The following is an 18,966-nucleotide window of genomic DNA, read 5'->3' as shown; positions in this document are numbered from 1 at the left end:
TCAATGGGGTAACCGTGGGGTTTCTTTTTCATAAGGCTAGATCCAGTGTCGCATAAATAAAGTGTCAAGGCAACTGGCCAAATTTGGACTAGAAGAGCCCCAAAAGCATGTGGAGTATGCACAATGTCTTAATCGACCCTGTGGATGTGCCCCAAATGGATTTCTCGAAGCAGTTCAATATTGAATTTGGCACAACGCCACTGAAAGGAGGCATGTACTGTCTACTTCCGCATTTAATATGGTGTAACTTCAACTTGCCCGGATATGCATAGCTTAGTCTCCAAGCTGGTTAGAATTGGCATGAATTGCCGTCGGAAATCCAAGAAACCGAGAGCGTAGAAACAGAATCGCGTGATTAAAAGGCGATAAAATCTTGCAATAAGAAGCTAGCGCGTTTTTCAATGGTTTGCTATGTTTTGGTGTTTCTGTTTTAGATTGCTCTAGTGCTCTATTGAAAACCCTTCGATAACCAGCATCCAGTAAGGGAAATACTCGCATGTTAAAAGGATAGTCAGTACCAGCTATAGCGATGTAAGGGACTCTCATTCAGTATCAGTATTCGCTTCGAAGTACCTGGAATTCGAAGCGAAGAAACAACTGACATGTGACAAACGAAAAAGGAGTGGCATCGAAGAGATATTGCATTCCCGGGGATAGCTTACTCACTCGTAGATACTCGAGGTCGCATTGATAATTCTTTAAAGGGAATTGGACCTTTTCGTCGCGTCGTATTAAGTTCCGAGATCAAACTCACTTAAGTACAGAAAGAACCTCAGATTCATACTCACAAAGACTATTTTATTTTTTTTTGCGTCGAACATACCTCACAGAAAGCTTAAGGAGCCATTACCAATTCGAGATCATCGTTCAACTATCTTAAGAATCTTCTAGCTCAATTTATTAAGGGGAGTTTAATGATTTGAAATGTATAGAATGGAGAAGCCAGCAATGAGGTGTTTCCAGGCACATGAGGGAAAACCCTGTGAAAAATATTCATAAACTCAGTAAATGGGCTGTAATACAGAAGTGAGTTGGAACTCCAGATTGAGTGGTTTTTGGTCTGCTCTTTCTCTGATCCTGTTTCCCTGTTCAGGGTCCCATAAAACTAGGAACGTCAGATCAGCATGACCAGGAGATGAAGTTTCGCATTTGTGAAGATCTTGGTGAGGATATCTTGTCATTCGATTATTTATCATTTGTTGAACTCGGTTCTCTTAGAACTCTGGTGTGATGATTATGACAGTTGCAAAATGAAGACTTCGAGAATTATACGTTGTGAGCTAACCTTGATACTACCTTTAATTGAAAAAAGTTTGTTAGATCAATTGATAAAAAACTGGAAAAAATTTGAGGGAACTGAGTCAACTTTGGCTGTTAACAGTTGTTTCGTAAGTTCATGGAGATATGCGACTTCCATTCAATATCCTAAAAGTTCTTTTAAAAATCATGAATTGTACTCAAAGCTACAAAAGTAATCAGAATCATTTAAAAATCACAACAATAACCAATGAAGTTAAGTTTCATATGTCATATCGACAGGGATTGTATGTTTCTAACCAGATTCAGATTTTGATGGATTCCCCACCAACACAATTGAGCTGTTTGTCCTATTCCACAAAAAATCATCGCAAGCACCAAGGTGGTATAATGAATACCAAGTTGCAGTGAAAGTATTTGTCGTCAGCTTGTTTGTTTAGACCAAGATTATTGTAGTGTGTCCAGTTGGAAGACCTTCGGATTGAGAAATACTCTTGAATGCATCTTCTCTCTCCCAAAATTCCGAGCAGTCGAAGTCTCAAAAATTTGAGCGGAACCCAATTTGTCTTAACTCAATTTTCGGCACTTCGTGCGCGAAGTCTGAGGCTGCAGCATTCGTAACCACGGACCATTCATACTAAAGCACTCTAGTTGCTAGAAGAAAACACTTCAGTGACGAATATGTACTCTCTATTTCACTTCGGCCAGATTCGCCAAGAGATTAGAGAAGCATGTCGCCGGCCAGACTTCTTTGGGCATCCGAACCCATTTCAATTACATATGTGTTCGACTGAAAAGATGTTTATTTTTGGAAAAATGTGCTCCGATAATTGTATCCTGGCCATACCCACAAATGAAATGTGAAATACCAAAAGTTTTCTTCATGAATCATACTCATAAAAGACTTGGTTGTTAGAGATACTTCAACTGAGCCTTTCGTCAATTTCTAAAAATAGGTGACAAATTGGACTTGAAACCGCGATTTTAAACGCAGTTATGATTGATTACATTCGACATGTTTAGGGACAAGGTGCTTTCTCATGGGATGGTTATGAAACTAAATGTCCTGTTGCCAAGGTCTCGAACTGCTTCTTTCGAAAATGAAACATTCGCCGACTCCGTTTGCAAACCATAAATAATTGCTTTCTGGAAAGTCACGCAATTTGATTCAATGCAAACCATGAATCTTCCAAGATTCATAGAGTCGAATTGCGCTTTCGAGTTGCAAAAGACCACTTCGAGTGGCTGCTCTTCTCTTCGGAATGACCATTTTTGGCCGAGAAGATCATTTGGTGAGAACTGAAATTACAATGAATTCTCAGTTACTCGAGATAGGAGGTGCTTTGGCGATTCCCAATGTGAAAGAGAGTGCAAAATGCAAAAACTATGTAAATGATTGCAGGCCTGCATAAATAGATAGTTGAAAAATGATTTCAATTTTTGTATTCTAGCTCTTTCTCCTAGTCACATGGGCTATTTCATGTAAGAGCTGCTATCAAGGCCTACTGGAACTATGATACGCATCTCAACATAGCAGTTCAATTGCAAATAACTGAGGAAGTCTCTTTTTTGAAACGCAAGTCGACAATTTATGGTTGCACGTCTGTATCATCATGTTTTCAAGCTTTGAATTCGAGAAAAAAGAAGCTCTTTGGAAGCTTCACCACAATCCTTGCAGGCTATTCAAACATCGCCTTTCCTCATTCCCAACAATTATTGACTCCAAGCTCTGAGGGATTTCAGTTCGATAGAGAACATGAGAAGATTTTGAAAATAAAAACGCCAAAAACAAGCCCCGAGAGTAAACACTATATCCATAGATCCCTGAATTTCACGTGCCTTTCTACAGAGCATATGGTTCGAAGTCAAATAGAACGTTTTCCTGGACAACAATTTCAAACTTGGCACAGAACACAATAAACGATTTCGGATGAACAACCATGAGAAAGTATCAGAAGTGATCGACTGACACAGATAGCAGATTAATGTCAGAAGGAAGTTGAATTTTTATGATATCAATAGAAGCTCTGCCAGTTGTTTTTGGAAATGTGATTGAAAGGCTTGAGGTTCCTCAGATACCCTTCGGCACAACCCGACTATAAAAATGATGCTAAAAATGTAAAATTGATACAGTTATCTAAACTGAAGCATTTTGAATCGACTCTTCAGGCTTCTGATTGCTCGACCTTCAATGTTCTTTAGACACGGTGCAAACTCCTTCGACGAGACCTTGGAGGTAGATAGTTGAGAAACATTTTTTGATCAATACGATCTCAATGAATTGATATAAACTTAGATTTCCATTAGGAGACTTGGTCATATATTTTTTTCAGCGAGAGTACAGAAGGCTTTCTTCAGTGGACCCTACAATTTGGACTCGAGTTGCATTCAAAAATCTCTCGCCCCATTAAAATTACTTCGGGACACATTCTGAGAGGGCAAAGGCGCAAATGAAAGTGTAAGCATTTATATGATGAATGTTATCTCTGTCATTGGATCGACTCTACATTAGACACTACAGTAGAATACATGATGGGAAGAAAGGAATAAGGAGAAGTCGCGGAGAACCGAGGAACACAAAAAACAAACAAACAGTCAAAGAACTCATCGAGAAATGAAAAATTTTGAGTCATACAATGATAAGAACAATTTTCGTCGCCTGGCCAGTGACTCCCATCCTGCAGACATTCTACTACGGCTCTTTATCTTTCACAAACCAACGCCACTCAATTTCCAGTCAAAGGTATAAGAAGGCAGCCAAATTTTCTCTAATACAAAACAATACTATATAATAAACATGGTAAAGTTCTATCTTAAAGCCAAAGGTTATCTTGAACACCTTAATAACGTCCAACCACTCGACAACGCAGAATCTCCCTACGAGTACATTTTCATCATCGAATGTACCAAATGTAGAGAGGAGCACAACAAACCGGTTTCAATCAATCGGTTCGAGCAGCATGAAATCTCCGGTTCGCGAGGGGAGGCCAGCTTTGTGTTCAGATGTAAAGCATGTAAAAGCGAACATTCGGCACTGATTCTACGCACCGCCGAGAAAATCACCGCTGACAACAATGGTGAGTGGGCGCGGATCCTCGAGATCGATGCTCGTGGCATTGATTTCAAGCGCTTTGTGCCTGAGGGCCGCTGGGAAGGTTCTGGTTTAGAAACAGATACCAAATTCGACGAGATTGATCTCGAAGAGGGCGAATGGTTTGATTATGACGAGAAGGCCAAGGAAATGGCTGGAATCACTGAGGTGGAGTTCGACATTGCTCGTCTGTAGGCCTTACGAGAGGAGAGACATTGAGCGGGAGGAACTGCAGTTCGTTAATCCACACATGAGCACAAATACTTTGCATTGATATGGAGAGACAATCGTCTTAGAGCGATGGCTTCGCCGCTTCACAAGTTGTTCGTTTGCTTCCGTTGATCTTTATCGCTTTTATGCCTTAGCATCGGCACAAAGTCTCTAATTGTATTGGACATTTACACATCTAGCACTTCAGCTCCATTGCAGTATTGCGAAGATAGAGATGATGGAGACGCTGATTGAGTCACAACAACACATTTGTTGCAGACCACGAGGATGATGATTCTTGTAAGTCAATAAAATAGTACACAAATGCATCAAATTCTGACCTATAAGCAATTAAGCTAGGAAACGATAAACAAAAATAAACGTTACAACCCCTGGTCACATCGCCATATGCGACTTAGATAACCAGGTACTTAATCATTCTGTCATCGATTGATCTTGACAGAAGCAGCACGACGTATGTTTTCTGCACTAACACCCATCAGAATCTCTTTCATATCATTTCTCATAAATCAGATTAAAACGAATTCAATTCACATCCCAATCCAGATCAACTCACACGATCTCCCCCACACCAAAGCTCTACATCACTCTACAACAAACTCTCTCATAAACTTCCATTAGCGTCTAGAATATATACACGAACTATAAATATGACTTACTTGGTGGCGTTGACCAAGTAGGTGACCAAGTCGTTTCTGTCCTTTGGCTTCTTCAAACCACCGAAGGCCATCTTGGTACCTGGAATGTACTTCTTTGGGTTCTCCAAGTAGTCAGACATGGTCTGCTCACCCCAAGTGACACCCTTCTTCTTGTTGGCATCGGTGTAAGAGAAACCTGGAGCTTGACCAGACTTTCTGCCGAAAATACCGTGCAAGTTTGGACCGACCTTGTTTGGTCCGCCCTCCTCAACGGTGTGACATTGCAAACATCTGGTCTTGAAGAGAGTGGCACCCTTGGCCTCGTTACCTTTTTCGAATGGAGCTGGCATTTTTATGTGTATGTATGTGTAATTGGAAAAAAACGAGGGGTGCTGTGGAGCGGGACATCAGTGTCTTTATATACCTGGGGTCGCGATGGAAGAAACCGGCAGATTGGTTTTCGGAGGATGGCCATTGGCTGCTGCGGATCACGTGAGCAACCCTTCTGGAAGTTAAACAGTGGTATAAGCAGACGGAGAATGAATTTTAGCGAGAAATGAGACAGCAAATTTCGAGCGACAGGGTTGAATTGTCAGATGTTCCAAAAATCCGATCCATTTGGCTACTCTGGACGGAGAAATCGTGGGTTTTATCGGCGGCGATATCTCCGACAATAACAATTCACCCTGCTTCGGACACGTCACCTGCAGGAACAGACCTTGCACGAATTGCAGCCAACGCATACACAATCTGCAATCGGCAGGATATAAAAACGAGTTGGCCCATTTGAAAGAATGGAGGAATTGTTTTACGGAATACTGAAATATTTTGCGAAATTCTCGAGTCGATTCTCCAGGATTCCTTACCGTTCTTTCCGTGCTATATGGAGTTCCGCCGGCAGAATAACTCCGAGATCATAGATCTATGGAGTCGTAGATATTGCCAATGCGGGAATGCGATCACTGTTTGGTCCGGTGGCGTAGAGATGACCAGTACTTTGATTGGGATTGTGTGTAATATTCGATTCCACAGGAATAGCTCTATAGATTGATTAGTGTATCTGTTCAGCTCTATTGGGACAAATAGATTTTGAGAAATGAGCGACTAGCATTGAACACATAAGGTGAGACTTCAGTGTACAAACTCAGGATTTAAAGGAGGATGGTGACACCTAAATTTAGATGTAGATGTAGGGTGTTACCGCCTAGGTTTAGAATTAGAGTGTCCACATCTTAGCTAAAAAGTGAGTGTTTCCGCCCAGTGTCAAATTTAGGGCGCCCACATTTGATGTTGATTGCAGAGTGTTCGCATGGGATGTATCTCGTTGTTTAACCCGTAGATCCATCTCTGGAAGGAGATCTGGAAAAAGATCCTGAGTTTGATGGGGACCTCGAAAATGAGCCAGATCTCGATCTCGAGTACGAGCCAGACCTGGATCTCGAATAGGAACTTGACCTCGAATAAGAGCCCAGCGCCAGAGACCCCGAGCCTCTTCTGGACCGCTTACGACCTCGTGGCTCTTCGGGCAAATTCTTTAGCACCTCACGCATCTCTTCGGTCAACACACCCAATCCAATGGCTGTAAAATAGTTGATGGAAAACATGATATGGTCTTGGTCAGCAGTAGTCACGTTGGTGACAGGCAACAAGCCCCTGAGATGGCTACGGACGGCGGGATCATCAAGCACTTTTTGTACCTCTCCAACTCCCAATTCTTCTATCATTTCCTGAAAGATGAATTTGATGAACACACGGCCTGCGCTCGTCGTCTCACTCTCAGTCAAGGATATGTGACCCAATGTGTCTGGCAACGAGAGGACATCAGAAGCGAGCAAGTGGCCAAAAAACTTACCGATGTTGCGAAGCTGAGGGCCTTCAAATTGGAAGATGGTGTCGTATTTCTCACAGAACTGCTTCGAGACTGTTCTTTGCCATTTGGGACCCATGCGACATATTTTGTCGCCAATGACCCCAAAATACTTTGAATAAGTCTTATCTTGTGCACAGCACTTGACAATCATATCTATAAGCACTTCATCATCCAATTTCTCTCGGCGTTGCAACTTCATAAGCTTGTGCACCGCCTCATCGGCAGACATACTGGACATGATGGTGAGATAAATGGATTTCTGGTTTTGAATGAGTTGTGCATCAGTCATATCTGTGACTTTTTCCTCTACCTGTGGCTGCTCCTGGATCACTTCAACAGCGCTTTCTTCCTCAGGCCAAAACTCTGATTTCATCTCTTCATACTGCCTCTCGGTATCTTCAAACTCCGGGTCCTCTCTAAAATAATTGAGATGCGTTTGTGGATCTAGTTCTCCGGTAATGTCAACCAAGCAGCATGCTTTGTCTTCCTCTGGAACGACATCAAGTCTGGGGTCTAATTTCAGAGTCAACCCATCACGCCGCGAGCGCAAAAGTTCGCCGATCCGCCTCAAAGTAGCACCTTTAAATTTGCCCAATTGTAACAACATCCGAAGTCGATCAAAAACCACGTTCGCTGCCGCATTTGATGTCTCCAAAAGCCTTCCTCCGACACGAAGCAAGATCTGTTCCAGAACACGCACGGAGTCCGGAGATGGCTGCTTATCCAATAGAACTTGAAGTATTTGTAGCGTCAAAACCTCGCTTAATACATTTTGTAGTGTGAGTTCACAGATGAACGCAATAGATGAGGTTACTTTCAGATACTCATTGTCCACGTAGAACTTTTTAAAGAGAACAGCTAGACGGACCCCTAGAAGCTCTCCTATTTCTGGAAACTGTGAATTAATTACACTGACCAAAGAAGCGTATTCAGGGCATCTTTTTGGATTTGGAAGAGCCTTCTCGATGAGATACCGACAAAAAAGGCCTTGGCCGCGGAGAATGTTTACCAGGAGAAGTTCTTTGGAAACAACCTGTACGTTTTCGACTGTGAGGCTGTCGATTGACTTCTGGATCGAGCTTCGTAGCGTTTCCCAGTGTTCTTTTTGGTTCATCAGTAGTTGAGAGGTGGATAGCGAAATGCGGGGGAGATGAGGGAGGATGAACCGTAAAGAATTTGCGAGTTTCGGAGCAAAACGAATGTAAAACCAGTTTTTTTTTTTTCGTTCATTTAGGTCTTATCAATAAATTTATGAGAATACTTGGTCTCGGTTTCGTAGTCTACAGTAATGGACTACACCGAAAGAACGATAATTTGGTGTGATGAGGAAGCGGGGTTCTGAGCAAGGAAATCTACATAGAATTTTTTTATTAGTTGAGGGATTTTCACTTTCTATTCAGCCGTTTCTGTGCTGATCGGTCCACACATTTGCTTCCTATACCGCCAGGACATGAGCTTTTAAGAAAACTTATATAAGCATTTGTTTCTAATTCGGTTCTCTTTTTTGACTTACGATTCTCTGAGATACAAGACCTTAGTTAGCGTTGCTGACCTCTCAATCCCTATTCTTCTAAGCCTCATACAACATCAATACGAGATCAAATAATTTGGAGAAATAGCCATTTACGAATATAAAGCCATATCAATATTCAAAACAAAAACAAAATTTCAAATCTTTTCCAAAAAATCTCTGTATCTCGAAATGTGGGGTGCGATGAGATGAGATGCCTACCAGTATAAACCATATTCCCCATAACTATGCGAATACTGCGACTCTCAGGCCGAAACTTTTCCCAGACGATACTTCGTCCCGCACAAAACTCCCATATTCAATGGAAGCTCGAAAACTTCGTTGAGACTGGAGAAATCAAGAGATACTCTGATGATCAGATCAAGAGACGGAACCTACGCAAAACAGAAGTGGCAAAAAAGGCTGCGCGAGAAAACGGAATTGGTGTCCATAAAGCGCTTCTTCTTTTGCGTCTGAAGTATGACGCAGTGCCTCTTCAGACGAAGGATGGAGAACAAATCCAGGTTGGGAAGTTGAAGCCCAACGATATTGGCATGTACAAACAGACCTCGAAGCAGCTCTTCGAGGCGTTGTCAGGAGTCAAAGAAGTCACTCGCAAACGTATCGACGATCGTATATTGATGGTCTTGATGGGTGTCCTGCCTACCTCTATCAAGGATCTGTATTTTGTAACTCAGGACGTCATTAAGCTTCTACAGTTCGACAACGCTCCCGATAGAGCCATGGAGTTGTGCCGCATGGCAGGCGAAAATGGTGCCGTAGGTATGAATGCCATTTTGCAGTGGAGTTTGGAGAAGAAAGATATCAAGCTTGCCAACAAAATCATGAGCACACGCTCCAAATGGCGTATACCAACCACTCCTTATTCGCATGTCATCTATTTCAGCGGTTTGGCTGATCTGTATCAGGCTGGGCTGGTTCCCAAGGATGTGGCAGAGAAGGTCTTTGAGTCCGTGTCTTCAGAGAAGATGCCTAAAAGGACAGACATTTTCAATGCCGCGCTCAAGCTATTAGTGAAGTGCTACGATGAAAACCAGAAGTATGCATGGAGTTTCTTTGACCGCTATTTGCAGGTTGGCGTTAAGCCAGATACACACACATTTACAATCTTCCTTAATGGTACGAAAAAGTTATATGTCGATCGTGCCAACGAAATCCAAGCTGATCGTAAGCTCACCTCAAAAGCGCGTGTGATTAAGTTATACGAAATACAGGCTCAGATGGTGCAGATTGCCGAGACGGTTCTTTTGAAACTTGTCGAAGCAGCCCTTCCGCCTGTTCCTCCTAAAAAAGAGGACGTACAGCTCAACCCAGAATTATTGAAAAAGTACCGCACTGCTTCTTACTTCCACAAAGTGGAAATTGACCGTGTGTTCTTGTCAACTCTTGTCTCATGTTTCACTAATAATGCATTTGGCACAGGTGCCTCGGGTAAAAAGGGTCCAAACTACACATACTTGCAAAGAGCTTTGTTCTATCTTCAAGCTTGGGTACCCGAGACTCGTGATCTAACACTGTACGTCCTCACAGGGAAAGTTGAAGAAGACACAGTAGAAACTCCTAACTTGCACTCTATTCCGCCTCAACGTGAAGTCGAGTCCAAAACTCTTGAGCGCATGATGGCACCACCTGTTCCAAAGGAATTACAGCCAGGCTCAGTGTTGCAGGAATTGGCTTACGAGGACTTGAATCCCCAAGTAGTATTTCCTCCATGGCCATTCTCGAAGAATAAAACCGCTGCAACGTACTCGAATAAGACCAAGCCCCTTGTTGACTTCACCAGAGTTCCATTGGAAGTTATTAGGAAAGAGCAACAGCGCCGATTGTATGTGAAGACACAAGGCAAGGAAGGAGTAAAACATCCTCCACAAAACATCTCGAAAGACAAATATCACATCAACAAGTTTTTGCTCAGACATTTTCTCGAGAGTTTGATCAAAATGGGTCGCTTCAACGAATTTCATTTGGCGGTATGGTACGCCTTGAATAAGTGGGGAGGCGTTCCAATTGATCTAGCTCTGGTCCATAAAAATGGCTTCGAACACTATCCTTATGCTGAGAAGCACATTTTGGCCCCTCAATCAGGAACAGCAGTGAGATTTGTAAAGAACAACCAGGGCTGCCCTGACACCAGTGAACAGGCATCTTCTGACCTAATCGATGTGGTATTGTTAGAGGACTTCATCTACAAAATTGAAGATAATTTCCCCAAAGCCTCTAGTCCCACAAGATTTGCCCTCGAGCTCTTTGCAGCTGCATGCTATGGATCATCCAGTGCTATTGATGTTAGAGAAAAGACCTTTAACTCAATCTTCTCCATTTTGAATAGAGAGATTTACTCCTACAATGACCTTAACCGCGCCACATCACTTGCATCCAACGTTCAGCGCAATGTTTCTGACAACACCCCGAAGAAGTCACTTTCGGTCAAACAGCTCAAGGACCTTTCTGAAAATGTTGCTGTTCTCATAAAGTGTATTGTTGCATGGATAGGCATGAAGAGACCTGCTGCTGAGATTATCAAATCATTGGATAATCTCATGAATCGTATTTACGACGTGACATGGTTGGACGCTCCAGAGACACACCCTAATTGCTACAAAGTGCACGAACAAATGGTTTTCGCAGCCATTCCATTGTATATACCGAAAAAGCTTGTCAAGCCGGATAATACCGATTTACACGTGAAGGCGGTGACCAAATCGGTGGATTACGTTTACGATCAACTCAAACGTAAAGCAGAGCTCAACACCAAGGAAAAGAAACTTTTCGTCTACTTGCAGGACATTTTCAAGCTAGATGGCGATAAAGCGGGCGTTGAGGAGAAATTGAGGGCCTTGCAATGGAAAATCTACCGTTTGGGAGAGGGCAGGGATACCACTGCCGAGAACGTACTTACTGAAGAGGCAAAACTAGTCAAAAATGCGCAGAAAAAGCCAGATGCCGTCACTGATGCCACGAAAGACAAAGAGTCTCCCATCATGAGTGGATCTACTTCCACATCTGACTAAAGAACCAAGAATCGGGACTTCAGTTTGCGCTAATGTACATAGAAAAGCAAATTGAAGCCCAAAAAAGAAAGCGAAAACAGTAGATAGTCATTCAGGGCATTCTAGGCCGTCTTCGAATGGCTGCAAATTAGATAATCACAGACGAATGGATACTTAGAGAAAAAATCACACAGAAATATAATGAAGCAGACACACTGTGAAAACCAAAATCTTATTTTTTTGAGGTTTATTTATATACCTGAAAATCAATTTCTTTTCTTCTCCTACATATTTGTGTTTCATATTCGCACCTGAAACACCCCACATACTACTATGACGTATGTATTAATAGCACTCCAGGAAGCCCAAATCGGCAATTCGCAGCTCTACAATGACATCATAAAACAATGGTCCCAGGAATACACTGGATGTGACGTATTGGTCACGAGCCCGGTACACACATCGGCACAATTGGCGTCCATACTTCTGCAGATCTACTCGGAGTTACGAGTGCACATCCTGGATGCTGGATTTGACCATGAGTTCGATATCAATGTCTTGTTTAGGCCTCTAGATCGAAACTACGCCGCGAAATTCAAGCTTGCGGGGCATGTCGTGGAGGGAATCGACGATGGCTTCATAGAATTGCACACAAATCTAGAGAACATCTCGAAAACGGACGAGGGGCCGCTTCAATCGGATTCTTTGAAGAAAGCCGATCTGAACGATATCGCACTTGTCTCGGAATCTATCGATTTGGGCTCGGCGTCATGTGTAGCAGTTGGTGGCACTTTTGACCATCTCCATGATGGCCACAAGATCCTTTTGCTGCTCACAGCCTTATGCGCAGGCAGTAAAATCATTGTAGGTGTGACTGGGGATGAATTGTTGAAGCTGAAGAAGTATCGCGAGTTTTTGGAGCCTTTATCGGTGCGGATGAAGTCGGTATGTGACTTTCTTCAGATGATCATGTCACCTAGGCAACGATTTGAGATCTATCAAATCAACGATATTTGTGGCCCCACTGGTTACATCGACCATATCGATGCCCTAGTCATCAGCCAGGAAACAAGGCTGGGAGCGGAGTTTGTCAATGCCAGGAGAGGAGAGAGGGGGTACAGATTGCTTAAAGTCGTATGCGCTGATGTCGTGGGGGGAGAAGGCAATGCAGAGAACAATTGGAAGGGCAAATTGAGTTCTACAGATATGCGCGCAATGAAGGCAAAGCGACAGAAGGTGACTTGACCTGCTTGAGGAAAGCCAAAACAAGTAATATTCAGTTTCCACGTTATCGAAAGCCATGCGTAGATGCGCCGTCGAACATGGCTAATTCTTGACCTTGCATAGTCTCATTTCGACCTTTCTCTTTGACCATTTGTTCAACACGGCTATTGTCGTTGCTGCTATATTTAGGGTCGAATGTACAAGCAAACTAGCGGCACCTCATTGAGGTAAACCTTGGGTTCAGATTTATTCGAGACGATTTTACGATCTAACTAAGAAGGATTTACAAATGACGATACCTTGATCCAAATGTAGGCATTCATTAAAGTATGACTTAACTGGCATGATGTATCTTTCTCGCTACGTATTCACTTGACAGTCCAAGGTCTAAACCTTGAATGAGTCTCAACCAATGGAAATACCTTTCTCTTGCGCATATGAACGCCGAGGATTACGTTCACGATGATCTAAAGCCAAAGAAACCGAGGAGTCATGTCTTTTGATTTCGTCAAACAACACCATGTCGGTGTTCAATTCAAGATACCTGCCCTTGTCATTTTCATCGGCAAGAGCAACGCGCATTTTGTCAAAAGCGGTTTTGGGATCAAGCCCAAGCTTTTGACTCAATCTCCGAGCCGTCTCAGGCCATTTTTCTCCTGGGAAAACTATGAGTATGAATGGAGCACTGTGCACATATGTGGTCAGTTTTTGGAAGTGGAAAACAGGTATAAAATTGAGCGATTTCTCGTGCTGTTCACATTTTTTCACCTCATTAGCGTGCACAAAATCGAATTCTGGGCCAAGATTTTTGCTAACAGCTGCCGAGGTTCCATTCGAAGTATAGGGCTTGTACATGTTGTAATCGACGAGAATACTGACCTCAATCGGGAAGTAACCGCAGCACAAGTCTGCATTTGCCGGAATCTCCTCAATGCTCATGTCGAATTTCATGAGATCCCCGTACTTGAACATCACAGATGTCCATGCCAAAATACCACCCCAAAGCTCCTTCGGTAAGCTCAAGTCCTCGATAACCTTGCTTATCACATCACCAACAGTACTGGTCTTGGAAATGAACACTCTTATCAGCTGTGGATTCAAAACTGTAGATAGCCAATGAACATTTATGCTGCGCATGCTTTCATACTCTAGTAATGGAACTGAAAGCACTTCATATTCGAGGTGGGTAGTGCCAGCGGCATGTAACTTGGAGAATACTTGATGCAATTTCACAGTGCTGGGAAGAGGATACCGTTTTGCAATCTGACTCTCGCCGTCTTCAGAGTCTCCGTCAAGATCCTGCTCGACGAGGAAGAGACGTAAATGGTCGGGATTAACATTTTCGTGGAGTTGAGAAGCTACGCTTTTGGCAAGTTCTTCGTATGTCCAGGCGCTCGAAATCCACATTTCTATCGGTGCAGGTGGATCAGCGACTACAGGGGAACTAACAATAAAGTCATTCTCCTCGGTGATTTTGCTGGGACTGATGCTCACACGTACTCTAGTGTGTAGAAAAGTGTACTTCTCATGAACAGCATCGGTGAGTCCAGGCAAGCTCACCGTAATGATATCTCCTGTAACTAGCTCATTTTTTTCAACGGTCAAATCTGCTTGTAAGGGTTCGATACGAACATTTGAAACCTCCTCCAAAAGATCCAAATTTGATCCAGCTGGAAGATGCAAAGCAGCATTGACAAGAGGTAAAAGCTGTGAAAGCACAGTGTACTTCTTTGTAGAAACATAGGATAACCCAGTGATTTCATTTGTATCGGCATTGTAGTACTTGAGAAATAAAATCACATCCTCTTCGTTTGCAGACGAGGTTAGTTCATCTTTGGATCCAGCCATCAAATCTTTCTCTGGCTGATACACAAAAAGAACCATTTCTTCGCCACGTTTCTTGAAGTGTTTCAAATAAAAACTCATGACGGTTTCGTTCATAGCATCCTCCGAAATCAATGACTCAGGGCGAGAAGTTTTGTTTGCGCGTGGCTTCAATGGATACACGGAGAAAGGGAAATCCGCTTCTGAGTCGTAGCCATACTTATTTGCTATCAAGCGGAGCAAGTCTCGAATCTTGGCATCTTTCCGAACTTTGATCTGATCTGGATAGCTATCAGGATCGAAGTCAACTCTACCCAGGCTCCTCTTGAGACTTGGATCCGGGAAGATGTCAAAGCCGGAATATTTCTTGAAATTATCGACGGCTACTAAATTCACAGTTAAGTAATGGAGAGCTTCTATGCGCTGGCGGGATCGAGCAAGAGTAGCTTCCTTTTCTGCTTCGATCTGCGCTCTGACATGACTAGGAACAACAATTTCAGTGTTGGGTAAAATGGTTGGCAAAGCCTCCTCTCTATAGTATACCAACATGTACGCCGATGTAGCTCTACGAAGATAATACTCTTGTTGTTCTGAGCGAGACAGATTGCGCAAGACTTGCGGGGAGAGCTGGCGGGCTCCAAAGTTTTCGTGAAACACCTCAGTAGATGTGACTTTCCAAACCCTGTCATCGTCAAAACGGAACCAGCCGGTCTCTCCTTCTTTCGTTTCGCCAAAAGGCTTCAACATGGCATAGTAATGACCATTTGAGACAGTTCCCTGATGCACCAACACTCCATGCAATTTGTAAACCCAATTTTGATTGCGGATGGAATCAGGAACGTCTCCTAAGTAGGAGCTCAAATCAATCAGGTCTGGATACTCGTACAAATCATCAATCTTGACGAGATCATCTACCATGAAATCATACTCGAACCTTTTGAGCTGCAAGTGAAGGACAGGTGGGAACCACTGAAAGTGCACACCCTTCTTTGCATCTTGATAGCCGTGTTCTTCGCCAGCATCGTATTTGTTGTCACCGCTCAAGAGTTCGGGCTCCACATAATTCTTAAAGGATTCCTGCAAATTTTGCAAGCCTCGCACATTCAATTGAATATCCCAAAAGGGCTCGACACGCGAGGATTCATATTGGACATTGACACACTTTACGTAAGACTTCATAGCACCCACAAAAAGTGAGTTGAGCCTGTTTTGGACCGGAGAGCCGAGCATTGCCAGCTCAAGCTTATCCATGAGAATACGGTTGAGTTCTTGAACGTCGTGTTGAGTAAAGGCATCGGAAGAGTCCCATCCAAAGGATTTGGTGACCTCTAAAGTCGAAACAGGAGATGTTTCCAGTTGCATATGCGCGAAGGCACGTTGCATAGCTAATGCCACAATACGAGCGCGCTTTAAGGCAGCCTTGTCGGGGGAGGACTTTGCATTTTCCTCAGGAGGTTTTGCATTGCTCAATTGGGCTACCACATCAGTCACTGCATGTCCATCTATGATATTAAGATCACGAATAGCATTGACAATCGACCCATTGACAAGTGTGTCAGCATGTTTGTTCTGAGATGAATCCTCAGAATCAGTTGGGATTTCATAAACTAGCGCTCTGAACGCTCCCGTGACAAAGTACAGCTGCAAAAGCAGATTGAGGTAGCATGTGGCACCTTGATTGTTTAAACCAACAAATCCTGTGCTTGTTTTGGAATCATATCCTGCAAAATCACCCCATAACACTCCAGTACACGAGTCATCAAGGACTCGTACGCATGCAGATATGTTTACTTTGTTGTCCAGCATAATGCCTCGAGCTGTGAGCTCACGAGGAGAAATGAATGCTGAAAACCCCCAGTCTTGTTCCCTAGATGTGAATCGATGGTGGGCAGTATTGGGGATATGTGCGCTAGCATTCTCTGGGTTCCAAATGTCAAGTGCAAACTGAGCACAGACATACCATTTACTGTCCTCCTGTTTCTGGTCTGCATCCGCCGGTTCGACGTCTGTTTTGGTGCCCTTTACAGCTGCAGCCGCAAGTTCCACCTGTCTAAGCTTAGCGGGAGATTGAGGCTCAAGATACAAGGACACAGCTTCGGCGTTGGATCTGGGAAAAAGAGTAATGCGCCACTTACAGCCACCACACTCGAACATGGGACTCTGGACCTTTTGTGAGCGCCGCGTGGTATTCCAGTCGCTAATTTCCCACACATAGTGAGTTTGGTCGGCCACGGGAAAATCCGGAATGGGTTTTATGATCCGACTGGCAAAATCCGGATCGGTGGGAATAGCGCCACTGCGAATGCCTGTGGTAGTCTTCAGGCTTGCATCGCCGGCCCGATCATGGCTATTTTTGGGTATTTCGGGATTATCGTATCCATTCACACCTGTGCCATTTCTGTCGTTCTGTGCAGCTTGGCCGTGCAATACTGGACTTGCAACCTCTTGGATATCCATTTCTGCGTCCGAGACGTCCATTGTATATGGGGATGGGTGTTCTTATCGAGAGTTGGTTGCTTTACTTTAATAGGAAAAATATCAACGAAATTTGCCAAAGTTTCCCAGAAAAAAGCACCTATGCTTTTATCACAACTATCTTTGTTGAAATTGATAGACTTTTGCCGCAAGGGAGCCTAATTGTGGCAGATATCGCTGTCGAAGCAAATCAGTCTAGATAGCAGTCGATCTAGTTCCGCGAGTTCTGGTCCGATTTTCACAATTCTTGCGCGGATCAAATTCTACAGCACAATTGAGCAGATATGTGGTTTGTGAAGCCAAAAAATGTGGCAAAAATGTGGCTCTTGGAAAGAATTAGAGATTGGTAATAGCTACAAGGAGAGGAAGATTGATGATCGAGGAAGCACGTGACTACTCACGTGATGTTCTTTGATGCAAACTCACGAATACAAGATCACTGGGATGAAAATTGTCAAGGAATGAAAATTTATAATTTTTTGTGTTCAAGGTGATATCAGTATCAATTTTTTACACTAGAGTGAGTATGGATAAGAAGAAGGGAGGATGAGTTCACCTGTGCTATGACGAAATTAAGAACAAATTCTAATTTCACAATTTGAAAATGTGAATTAATTATGGAATATTTTTGTTGTCTATAATTTAGGCTACTATCGGAATCGCCAAGCTGGATCTCCAAGCCAGTAGCGCAAACATTATTGTAAGATCTGAATCTCAGAAACAGATCTTTGAGTCATATCGCTTTCGAAAGGGACTGATTTAACATATGGAAGAACGAATGACAAAGAACGGATCGATTTTGGTTTCAAAAGTGACACATTCAGCACACTGTGAATTTCAGTGGGAAGAAGGAGCTATGTTGGAAGCAGTTGGGATTGTTAACAAAGAGCTATCTAGGGATCTATTATGTTCAAACCATAGAAATGAGATCTATACAGCGATCTCCTCAACTCTCCCATTTTCGGCTTTCTTTATTTACGAGTATTCCGGTAAACTCTACAAATCACCATATCACATCAATAGACCCGATAAATTCAAATGAAGTCAAGGGATGCTATTCAGAGTGTAGAATAATGATTATATCTCTCGAAAAAAATTGAAAAGATTGCAGCACCACAATTTCACACATGGTCTCCCACTGCATTACTCAGTGTGGCTCTAAGTGGCTTGACTAACGTTGATCGGACGGGAAACAGTATTTTCCACTTGATATGGCCGCAACCGAAAGCTGATTTTTTTGGAACACTATCCCTACTACTTCTTTGCTATCAATTGCACTTGTTTGTGTTTCGATGTTGTGGTAATTCCACTAGGAATATCTGCTTCTCTAAAGAGCTTTATTTTGGCTACTAAATGCTCAGGTATACGTATTACCAGGGTTGATCAGTCGGAGTTTGAATGTGTTCACGAAAGAGATTGAGTATATCATGGCATGTAGCATTTAAAAGTTATTGAGAGTATTTTAAGAAGTGTTTTGACCTCATACAAGAGAAACTTCCAGGGTTTCTCGCTTGGGAAGCTTTACTGAGATAGCTGTATTATTCCTCGTGAACGTAGCTGCCCGTCTTTATTTTCCAGCCATACAAGTCTCTTGATCTTGTAACTTGAATTTCTAGGTCAGATTCGGGAAGTGCTTCCATATATTTTCGTTCCAGCCATCACATTTACCTTCTATGTATGGGGAACCAGACCAGGGTTATAGATACCTTAATCAAATATAGAGGTGCCAAGAGCAAGAACTTCAAGTTCTTGAGTTATAATAGTAGATTTGATCCATATCACTGATCTAAAAGACACCTTCGGCACAGACACCGATTTATTTCCTGGAACCAGTC

General features: G+C 42.9%; 6 protein-coding genes across 6 annotated transcripts; 3 read left to right on the top strand and 3 right to left on the bottom strand.

Moving 5' to 3' along the window:
* Nucleotides 1–4,054: 4,054 nt before the first annotated feature.
* Nucleotides 4,055–4,543, top strand: PUMCH_001440 (uncharacterized protein; the record flags this gene model as incomplete). Its single annotated transcript, XM_063020490.1, has 1 exon — nucleotides 4,055–4,543. One exon carries the CDS (start codon nucleotides 4,055–4,057, stop codon nucleotides 4,541–4,543), a length of 489 nt encoding a protein of 162 aa, XP_062876560.1.
* A 691-nt stretch (nucleotides 4,544–5,234) lies between these two features.
* PUMCH_001439 (uncharacterized protein) lies at nucleotides 5,235–5,567 on the bottom strand (the record flags this gene model as incomplete). Its single annotated transcript, XM_063020489.1, has 1 exon — nucleotides 5,235–5,567. The coding sequence occupies one exon, from the start codon at nucleotides 5,565–5,567 to the stop codon at nucleotides 5,235–5,237; it is 333 nt and encodes a 110-aa protein (XP_062876559.1).
* Nucleotides 5,568–6,545: 978 nt separating this feature from the next.
* Nucleotides 6,546–8,201, bottom strand: PUMCH_001438 (uncharacterized protein; the record flags this gene model as incomplete). Its single annotated transcript, XM_063020488.1, has 1 exon — nucleotides 6,546–8,201. The coding sequence occupies one exon, from the start codon at nucleotides 8,199–8,201 to the stop codon at nucleotides 6,546–6,548; it is 1,656 nt and encodes a 551-aa protein (XP_062876558.1).
* Nucleotides 8,202–8,845: 644 nt separating this feature from the next.
* On the top strand, nucleotides 8,846–11,629 carry PUMCH_001437 (uncharacterized protein; the record flags this gene model as incomplete). Its single annotated transcript, XM_063020487.1, has 1 exon — nucleotides 8,846–11,629. The coding sequence occupies one exon, from the start codon at nucleotides 8,846–8,848 to the stop codon at nucleotides 11,627–11,629; it is 2,784 nt and encodes a 927-aa protein (XP_062876557.1).
* A 312-nt stretch (nucleotides 11,630–11,941) lies between these two features.
* PUMCH_001436 (uncharacterized protein) lies at nucleotides 11,942–12,853 on the top strand (the record flags this gene model as incomplete). The annotated part of the gene is made up of 1 exon (XM_063020486.1): nucleotides 11,942–12,853. The coding sequence occupies one exon, from the start codon at nucleotides 11,942–11,944 to the stop codon at nucleotides 12,851–12,853; it is 912 nt and encodes a 303-aa protein (XP_062876556.1).
* Nucleotides 12,854–13,237: 384 nt separating this feature from the next.
* PUMCH_001435 (uncharacterized protein) lies at nucleotides 13,238–17,134 on the bottom strand (the record flags this gene model as incomplete). Its single annotated transcript, XM_063020485.1, has 1 exon — nucleotides 13,238–17,134. The coding sequence occupies one exon, from the start codon at nucleotides 17,132–17,134 to the stop codon at nucleotides 13,238–13,240; it is 3,897 nt and encodes a 1,298-aa protein (XP_062876555.1).
* Between the last annotated feature and the right edge of the window lie 1,832 nt (nucleotides 17,135–18,966).

Source organism: Australozyma saopauloensis, chromosome 2, assembly GCF_035610405.1.
Source record: "Australozyma saopauloensis chromosome 2, complete sequence".
NCBI lineage: Eukaryota > Fungi > Ascomycota > Pichiomycetes > Serinales > Metschnikowiaceae > Australozyma > Australozyma saopauloensis.
Note: the sequence above shows the minus strand (reverse complement) of the source record. Positions and strands in the feature narration are given on the sequence as shown.